Below are 10,509 nucleotides of genomic sequence, written 5' to 3'. Positions count from 1 at the left end.
GAAGAAACAGATAACAAAACATCCTTTAAAGTGCACCTATATCCAAAAACTTTTGTCGCTTAACGAAATAAGCTTTTTTTTTTGGAGTATTTCTCAGCAAAAATTTCTTAATTTGCTCAAATCTTTAATTTTCTGTGCCCAGTCAAATTACGGAAAATCGGCCGCCATCTTGCCCCACGACCGAGTTTAAAGAGGAATGGCTCTAGCGGGTGATGTGACGTCAAATCGAGAACACGAAAGTCTGCATTTCACACATTTTCACTTGTTTGGGAAGGTTGTCGTCGATATTGTCCGAAATATGCCGACTAGGTGTGTTGTATGAGGAATGTACGAAGCGCGATACCCTCTTGCAAATTTCGCACGTTGCTACATCCTTCTACAACACACTTAGTCGGCATATTTTCGGACAACATCGACTACAACCTTCCTAAACATGTGAAAATGTGTGAAATGCAGACTTTCGTGTTCCCGATTTGACGTCACATTACCCGCTAGAGCCATTCCTCTTTAAACTCGGTCGTAGGGCAAGATGGCGGCCGATTTTCCGTATTTTGACTGGGCACAGAAAATTGAAGATTTGAGCAAATAAAAGAATTTTTCCACAGATATACTTCAAAAAATACACTTATTTCGTTAAGCGAAAAAAATTTTTGGGTTTAGGTGCACTTTAAGCAAATTACAGTTACGGGTGTTAAACGGTAACTATTATTAAGAAGGACCACTTTTCTTTCAATATCTCCCCTCAGATATATGTTATGGTAAAGCTTACCTTGAGATGAAACAGAAGCAGATATTACCAAAGTAACAGAACAAAGAACAAAATTGAATTCTTCATGTCGCAGATTGCTTTCTGTGACCGAATTCGCGAAATAGGTGCAATTTGATCCAAATAGTCTTATTTAATTTTCTCTTTTGGCAAAAACTTCCTGACTTCCATTTGACCAATGAGACCTGGATGTTACATTATCTTTCTTTGTTTTAATTTGATATCTTTGGTCATTCTGCCAGTAGGTATTCAGTTCATTGGGGGAAAATCGATTATTTATCCTACTTTACTAAGTTTCTCGAGGAGGAGATATGAGGTAACCTAACACTCTGGTTTTCACTAATTCTTTTTATCGATTCTATGTGTCGATAAAAAACTTCGTCACATGCTTAGTCACCGCAAGTGCAAATACCGTCTCCGTATTGGCATAAGCAAGTGTACCGGAATTGAATTTTTCTAAAAAAATTTGCTTCGAGAAAGTCCAAAAGAACAAGACTTCATGTATATAGCCAGGTGTAACCTCAGAGCGTAATTCCTATTCAGCCCTTTACTTTTCATACATATATACATAATCCTACTTTACATTTCATGTGACCTTTTTTTGGACATTTGATTGTTTCCCTTTTCACTGCAGCAAGATACATCATTGGACTTTGAAATGTTTGTATCCATTGCGTGCGAGTGTTTTATCGTTTCTTCGTTGCCACATGTGATGGACTCATAGTTGAACCCTCCTGTAACGAATTCACTCATTTCTGGAGTCAAAGGTATTGCAATCGTTTCTTGGTTGGTGATGAAGCCGTTCCTTGCCTTGGAGTGACTGCTTTCAACGATAGCATTGAGCCCTACCTTGTCATTTGTGTTGTAAAAAGACCTCTAAGTCTTTCACCTGTCACCTCTCAGTGCCGTACGTATTGCAGTATTACCTGTCAGTCATCAATGAGTGCAGAGAGCTAGCTTCCTTGTGGATACAATGAAGCTGGGTTGTTAGTTGGTCGTCATATCAAGAAAGACCTTAGATAATGATTTGTTCTCCCTTGGGAGTCAAACCCATTCTTTCCACAAGGAGGGTTAACGCCATTTGTGTTACATTAAAATCTCCAAATAGTGGAAATAGCAGATGGTTACCAAATTTAGAAGAAATAATTCGTAACTTTGTAAAATAAGAGTCAGTAGCATAACTTGTCCGGGTTTTACTGACGAGTTTGAACCTTTCGGCATCGAGCTTCCCCAATTATCCCAGCTCCTCATGTAATAACAGTCTCTAAGAAAGTTGAAATAAAGCTTTGATTTCTAAAAAAGAACAAGAGCTGACGGAGATTTCCTAGGTATATTTTAGACCCGGGTGAAACAAATTTACTGAGACGTGTGATGCACTATCCTTCGCAGTAGATAGCGCTATTTATGCAATAGCGAAAATCAGACCTGAAAAAAATCAGGCCTGTACGGGATTCGAACCACTGACCTCTGCGATACTAGTGCAGCACTCTACCAATTGAGCTAACAAGCCAACTGGGAGTAGGCCGTTAAGTTGATTCGTAATAAACCCGTGATGATAAATCAGATACAATGAATATATGAAGTTCATATATTTTGAACTGCAGTATTAAATACGTAGCACCGCTGAAGCCTGTAACCATACCTAGACTCGAGCTTACCGCCGCCGTATGCTCAGTGAGAATCAGCGAACAGCTACGTCGAGAGCTAGAGTATCATATCGATCAGGGGTACTTCTGGACGGACAGCAAGGTGGTACTTGGTTACATAAGGAATGAGAGTAGGCGATTTCACGTGTTTGTTTCCAACAGAGTCCAAGACATTCAAGACAACACCTCTGTCGATCAGTGGAGGTACATTGAATCAAAACAGAATCCAGCAGACGAAGCATCGCGAGGCATGAAAGCACAAGAGATACTAGATTCCCGATGGATCACTGGACCACCATTTCTTTGGGAGAAAGAAACACAGTGGCCTACCAGCAACGAAGATCACAACCTTCAGGATAGCGATCCAGAAGTAAAGTCTGTCGCCATGGCAACCGCTCAGGCAGCCACAGAGAAGTTAACAGAGAAGTTAACCCTTGCAGAGAGAATAGAATATTTTTCTGACTGGTATCGAGCGAAACGCGCAGTTGCCCTTTGTCGACGCTACGTCGGATTCCTCAAAGAGCGCGTACACAAGAAACGTAGTAACAACGAAGAACTTCAAGAAGTTAAGGTCGAAGACTTGGAAAGCGCAGAGCGCGCAATAATTCGTGCATTACAGTTAAAGGCCTTTAAAGAAGAAATAGCAACTTTAAGGAACATGAAGCAAGAAAACACTGACAAAGAAAGTAGAGTCTTCACACGGCAAAGAAAAACTAGCATGAAAACAGGTAGCTCGCTTTACAAGCTTGATCCATTTCTAGATGTTAACGGAATTTTGCGAGTTGGTGGACGTCTCAGGTGGGCAACCATAGTTGATGACATCAAGTTCCCCATCATACTTCCGCGAGACAGTCATGTTACCCACCTGGTCGCTAAACATTATCACCAACGCATACATCACCAAGGCAAGGGAATGACCTTAAATGAAATACGCTCGAATGGTTTTTGGATACTCGGAGGTTCATCGATAGTCACCAACTTGATTTCGTCTTGCGTCAAGTGCCAGAAACTCCGCAGTTCAGTTCAAGAGCAAAGAATGTCAGATCTACCTGAGGACCGCCTTGAATCCACACCACCTTTCACTTATTGCGCCGTGGATTACTTTGGGCCCTTCATTGTTAAAAATGGTCGTACAGAGCTGAAACGCTATGGTGTCCTCTTTACCTGCTTGGCGTCGAGAGCCATTCACCTTGAGATCGCTATCTCGCTCGAGACGGATTCCTTCATCAATGCCTTGAGGAGATTCATTAGTCGTCGTGGTCCCATCCGCCAGCTAAGGAGTGACCAGGGTACAAACTTCGTTGGAGCTCGTAAGGAAGTTACCCAAGCGCTAGCTGAGATGGACCAAGAGAAGTTAAAAACGACTCAACTAGAAGAACAGTGCGATTGGTTTTCCTTCAAGATGAACGTCCCGGCAGCGAGCCACATGGGAGGAGCTTGGGAGCGCCAAATCATATCCGTGCGTAACGTTCTCTCGTCACTATTGCATGATAACGGCAAACAGCTGCACGATGAGTCTCTTAGAACCTTGATGTGTGAAGCCGAAGCAATAGTCAATAGTCGCCCCTTGACAGTGAACCAACTTGCTGATCCAGATTCGCCAAGTCCTTTAACCCCTAACCATCTCCTGACGATGAAGTCAAAGGTTGTTTTTGCTCCGCCAGGCGCGTTCCAGCCATCAGATGTTTATTGCAGGAAGCGCTGGAGGCGAGTCCAACACCTGGTGAACGAGTTCTGGGACTCCAGTATCGGCAGAAGTGGGCACGCAATCGGAGAAATTTACAAGTTGATGACGTCGTCATGATCAAAGACGAGCGAGAATCTCCCTCGGAGAGCATTGCAACTTGTTCGTGTTTCAACTGTTTACCCTAGCCCTGATGGCCAGGTCCGTAAAGTCCAAATAGCTCTTGCGGATAGCTGTTTGGATAAACGAGGCAAGAGGATTGGCTCAGTGCGGTATCTCGAGAGACCAATCCAGAAGCTAGTGTTGTTGATGCAAGCGCCAAGGGACGAGAACCGGAGTAATTCCCGGCCGAGGAGCCTTGACAAGAAATGAACTGAACTTTGAGAGGAAAATTTATTTAGTCAACGCTTGAGCTTTGATAGAGTAATAATTACGATAGGTGAAATATGAATATTTCAGGGGAGCCATGTTAAGCTCATTAGCCAGAAGGCTCATTTTTTGATTGATTATTGATATTGAATATTGATTATTGAATATTGATTATTGAATATTGATTATTGATTATTGAATATTGATTATTGATTATTGATTATTGATTAGTTCACTAATTTCAGAATGATCTTAGATAGCCACATAGTTACAATGCTTATCTGTTGTTCTGTATTTCTATTGGTTTTGTAATCGGACCTTTCAGCGTCACCACGCGCATATAAAAGGCATATTTAGCGTCCCTTTAATCAGTTCTTCGTAAGTTTTGAATAGCCTTGGTAAACTTTCGCTCTTTCGTTTTCTCAACCTCTGGCACAAGCGGGACCGATATGTGAGTACCTTTGTAACTTTGTTATTTCCTCTCCAGTCTTTTCAGTGTTGGACGACAATACACAAACAAATATTGTAATGATCTGTATAGATTTAAGATTTAAAGGCCAAATTCGTGCCAATTTGCGAGTCAGTGAACGCCCATCATTTAGATAGAACAATGGGCTGTTTATCAGTCATCAAAACTCTTTTAATCTGTTTCCAAACTTTTGTTCTGTTTCACTTGTATTGTTAATCTCGTTATAGACTTTAGAGCCCAGCATTTCACATGCGATTCTTTGATCATGTATTCCACGGCTTTTCGTTAGATTGATAGAACTTCGTTGTATTGTAGTTTCAATTTAGGATCGATCGTTCGATAGATTGATTGACTGTCAGAATAATCGTTATTTTCGTCATTGATTGTGGTTCGTGGTCGATTGCTTTTCAAGAATAAAGATTTGTGCGAACAGTCAACTTTGGGTTGTCATCTCGATCAGTAATATAGTCCCAAACACCTCGTTAACCGCGTTTTGGAGCGACAAGGCCCTTGAACTTGAGAATTTAGATTTTGGTCGCCGTAAACGCTACACAGGCTATCAGAAAAACTACTCAGTAACCCGAGCGGAGCACTAGAAGACACGTCTACTCGTTATGTACGACAGCCCTAGACAATAATAACAACAACAACAACAACATTCTTATTCACACTATTTCAGGTAGAAGAAAAAGAGCAACGAAAAAACAAGTATAGAAAACAATAAATAGAAGATATATAATTATATATACAATTTTTTAATTAGTGTGCAACGGCCAAAGTAGCAAAGCTTTCGAGTTCGTTGTTGCTTCCTTACAAGTAAAGAAAGGAACGAAGGAAACAAATAATAATTAAGACTAAACTCATTCACAAGGCAAGAGGTATTATGAAAATAGAATGGAGAAGTTGCATTAAAAAATCACTTACAGAAAAGTTGGAAAACAAAAATAGATATGATTACATAGTGAGACTTCGTTGGAAATTCAGAACTTATGACTGACATTTTGAGAAGATGATTTCTATACCGCATTTTAAAGCTATTAATAGAGAGCCGTTTCAAGTTTGTTGGTACCGTTTCCCATAATTTAGAGGCAGCATATGCAAAGGTAAATTTGCCAGTGTTGGTCCTTACTTTTGGTGATGAAAATTACCCTTGGAGGCGTATTTGGTGTTACACTTGTACAAGCTAGAGACTGTTCTGAGGGAATCATGAAACAGTTAAGGAATATTGGAGGACTTGTTAAATATCTTATGTGCGAGTACGCATGTACTCAATTTAAGAATATCAAGAAGTTTATAGAAAACTTGAGATGACTCTCTACTATCAGCAAAAAATATACAACGAATGCATTTATTTTGAAGAGAACACAACTTGTTTAAATTTGATGGATAAGTATTTCCCCACACTATGACTGCTTATAGTTCACCACTAAATTTTCTCCGATTCTAATTGGTTTAAATCGATCACGTGACGCGATAGTGTTCATCCGTGGAGAGACACTATCAGCCCATAGTGCCCATCCGCGGAAAATACCCGGATGGATAGTGCCCGTCCGCGGAAATTACCCGGATGGATAGTGCCCATCCGTGAAAACTTATCTCATATTATTTAGCCAATGTCCGGCTGCGATTTATTAGATTGACATTTGTGACAGGCTGTATGCATGAATATACATTTGATTGATCTGCTTTTTGGTGGGTTTTGACTGTTTTTCACCTGGCGCGCGGAAGAAAAGTTAGTGGTGAACAATAAAGGCAATAGAGTGTTTATGTCTCGGAACTATCGGTCTGATAGTTGCCCCTTGGAAATTTTATGTTCTTAGAACTAGCATATTTTTTTTTAAGAACATCAAATTTCCGCGGGGCAACTATCAGCGGATAGTTCCTCGACAGAAACACTCTATTGTTTAAATAGTTTAAATAAGGGTATATCAGTGTATAATAAAGTTGCTTGGGAACATGTATACTCACATAGTGTCTTAGTTTATACAGGATCCCAATAGTTTTGGATACCTTGTTTTTAATATGGGTAATTTGATCTTTCCTAGTCAGGTGTTGGTCTATATAAACACCAGGGTACTTAATACAAGCCTTTTGCTCAAAATTTAAAATATTTATAGGAGTGACTTTTTTACGTGGTGAGGTTATTAACATGAAGTTAGTTTTTTTTTTTTCTTGTTAACAGATAATTTATTAATGGAACAATAATTAAGAATCCTAGTCATTTCGCAGTTCATAGCTGATTTGATATCAATTATATCATCTGAACTATAGAAAATGTTAGCATCGTCAGTAAAGAGGCGAAAGGACAATTTGTTGGATGAATTAGCAATGTCATTGATATAAATTAGAAATAATAAGGGACCTAAGGTAGACCCTTGTGGTACACCACAAGTCATTTCTGATAAACTTGACTTTTCATTTCCAATTTGAACAAATTGCCGTTGCGATCCTGGAGATAATTTGCAAACCAATCTTGTAGCCTACCACGGACACTATATTTACAGAGTTTATCTAACAATATTTGATGATTTACTGTATCAAATGCTTTTGAGAAATCTACGAACAGGCCACAGGATACAAAATTGCTCTCAATAGAGGCCTTCAGATTTTCTGTGATCTCCATAATCGCTTGCTCAGTAGAATGGATTTTTCTAAAACCAAACTGATACTTAAATAATACATCATGCTTATCAAGATATCGAATTAGCTGATCATAAATGACTCGTTCCAAGGCCTTACTGAAAGGAGACAGTGCAGCTATTGACCGGTATCACTAGGATCAGACAAAGTTCCACTTTTAAAAACAGGAGTTAATTTTGACACTTTAAATACATCAGGCACTATACCTGTAGAGATTGACTTATTAAAATGTATGCAAATGGCTTGGAGAGGGTCTTAGAAGCTAACCTAACGAACTTATTTGGAATATCCACTGATGATTTCTCATCATTTAGGCAAGAAAAAAAGTTAGCAACCCACTCTTCTGTAACAGGAGACAGAAAAAGACTAAGGAGAATAGTTAAGAGGCCGTGACTGTAAATATCGAGAATTGCTGGCCAGGCTAAAAAAATCGAAAATTCTGATAATTTGCCTGGAAAACCCCTTTAGGAAGATATATTCAAAAAAAAAATATTTCAAAGTTTGAAAAATAAAATGTGTCCGAGGAAATGGGGAAAAACGGAAATTCGGGTTTTCACCTAATTAATTATGCAAAAAATACAGTAAAATTGAGCAACTTTAGCGTGCTAGTACTAAAGGAGGATGTTTCGTAAGAAATCGGGGGTGTTTTTGCTTCAAAGTATACTTAATGTGACTTTTATATGTGGCATTTTGAGGAGCTTTGGTTAAATTTTAGAGTTCACATGATTTTTTAACTAAGTGCTGTCAAATGCTTGTTGCAAAAAGCGAAAAATCGACCAGCTTCAAACCTTCAAAACGTGTCTTGGTATGTGTGGCATCATGTCAAGCTACATGCTGGCACAAGGTTTGGTCCTTATACTAAAATAATATGTAATAAAAAATTTGGGTAATTCAGAAACGAGCCGGCAAAACATAAAGCTTTGCGACACACTGTGGCCAGAGGTCACGAATTTGCATGTTGCAAATCAGTTGTAGAAATCGTACCGCCTAACGGTTCTGGTGTAGGAAGGGCTCTTTTGACGGCTTCAACATAAAATGTACAAGAATAATGACCAGTATTTAATAGCGTTTAATTCTTTTTCAAGCCAATGAGGTTTTTGTTTTTTATCTCGATACTGTCTTGAGGAAAAGCAAAATGTTTCAATTGCGTAACAATTGTCACGTTGGGTCAAAGGTGAAGTTGCCGAGTAAAGCGGACACGATCCTTTATTTCGTCAAAACTCCATTCTAAAGCATCCAGTCCTACATATCTCGTTTTAAATTATTTGTATAAACTCTTTAATGAGTCTTTATTGAACAACGTCTCGCCGGCCTGATCCTGTTTGACTTCAGGCTGGCTGCCAAGTGCGGTTCGAAGGGGACTTTTTCATTTCCGGTTTGCGCCTTTAATACAGGGACCGCGGAGCTATGGGGTTGAGTGGGCTGTAGCCCCACCAAGAACAATTTATTATTATCATTATTATTTATTTTAATCTTTGAAATTAAAAAAAAGTTGACAAATTTTTCCTAGGACTGAAGCGCGTTTCCGGTGATCACAGAAGCTCTAGATTTCAAAAATTGCGGGGGTGAGCATATCCCAGGACACCCTATCTAGCAGTCTTTCTGAACTAAGAAAGGCGTACTAAGAAACAGACAAATGGAGGCTCTCCTCGGAGGGGAGGCCCCAGGACCCTCATTGATAAGTTGGTGTCAATGAGCTCATGCTACGCGGGAACTAAAATAGCTCCTCCGATCTAAAATATGCTCCATGGCCCCCATTTTATATCAACGTTCATATAAAACTCAATTTTTTTGATGCAGCCTTTTGCCATTTGCCTTTTGAACTGTACTGCATGAGCAGCATCTAACAAGGTCTTCGAGCAGAGCGATGTAAGATGTCTTTTTTCTCTGATCAACCTCAGGTTACATTTTAATTTAACTGCTCAAAAATAGACTCCTTAGCATTTGACAAATTAAACTCTTCTTCCATAGCAACCAGATCTTCCTCAGTTACAGCTTGTGCGCAGAGGGCTGTCTGCTGTTTCACTTTTGGTGCCATTCTGGAAAAAATGAAGCTACTTGTTGAGTCGCCAAAAACTCGGAGACACTGAACGAGCGCTTCCCTTTGGTCTTCTCATTTCTGTTGCAACCATTTCCGCGTCGGCCTTTTTGCCACTTTCTTGTTTGATGGTAAATCTAAATGTCAGATATTCTCGTTGCTTTTAGTTAAACCGGTAAGCTTTCTTAACTTGTTTGAAAGCGAAGCCTTCAGTGCTACGAGGACAGGTTTCAGGAGGTAGAGGAATAGTTGACACGGAACTTGAACCTTCCTCGAGCCTTGCGGCATATTTACCCTTCGCTTTATCAAGAAATGTCTCCCTTTCAACCGTCTTTGTGCATGTTCCGAACGCGAGATGCTTTTCCAGTGAAGAATGCCTTTGGAAACTACGCGTGCCGCCCTCTTTTGGACATGGAAACACTTGAACATCGCCTTTCGCTTCACGGCCAGTAGGCTTCACTTAGTAGGCTCTTTAAGTTTTCTCCTTAGGGCGATCTCTTTAAATTCGCCGAGGGAATATTTTGGTAATGGCTTTCTGTGGAAAATAATAACATCAAAGATGATTAACGACAAGATTAAACACACCTAAAAATTGTCCAGAGCGAGATTTGGTGTGTTTCCCACAGCGAAAATAGCGTTAGGTGCAGCTTGTGCACTGCTACCTAAATGAAGTAAAAGTTTCTTTTTCCAGTATAGCGTTCGAAATAAAAAAAAAACTTGAAATAAATTTTTATAACAAAAACTGGCGCCAGGTTTGATGTTTTCAAGTGATCTTGATTTCAAGCTTTCCCTCGCTGAATTTTTCAGTCTCAAAACTAAAGAGAGATCATGCTACATTATAGCTAGAAACTGGAAAGAGAATATAACGTAAAGTTTACCATTTGTTTCTTCCAAAGA

General features: G+C 39.6%; 1 protein-coding gene across 1 annotated transcript; it reads left to right on the top strand.

Moving 5' to 3' along the window:
- The first annotated feature begins 1,077 nt into the window (after nucleotides 1–1,077).
- On the top strand, nucleotides 1,078–4,216 carry LOC111346493 (uncharacterized). Its single transcript, XM_022953782.2, has 2 exons — nucleotides 1,078–1,082; nucleotides 2,371–4,216. Exons 1-2 carry the CDS (start codon nucleotides 1,078–1,080, stop codon nucleotides 4,214–4,216), a joined length of 1,851 nt encoding a protein of 616 aa, XP_022809517.2.
- The last annotated feature ends 6,293 nt before the right edge of the window (nucleotides 4,217–10,509 follow it).

The sequence above is a fragment of the Stylophora pistillata genome, chromosome 6 (assembly GCF_964205215.1).
Source record: "Stylophora pistillata chromosome 6, jaStyPist1.2, whole genome shotgun sequence".
Lineage (NCBI taxonomy): Eukaryota > Metazoa > Cnidaria > Anthozoa > Scleractinia > Pocilloporidae > Stylophora > Stylophora pistillata.
The sequence above is the reverse complement of the archived record's forward strand: the minus strand, read 5'-3'. Positions and strand labels throughout refer to the sequence as shown.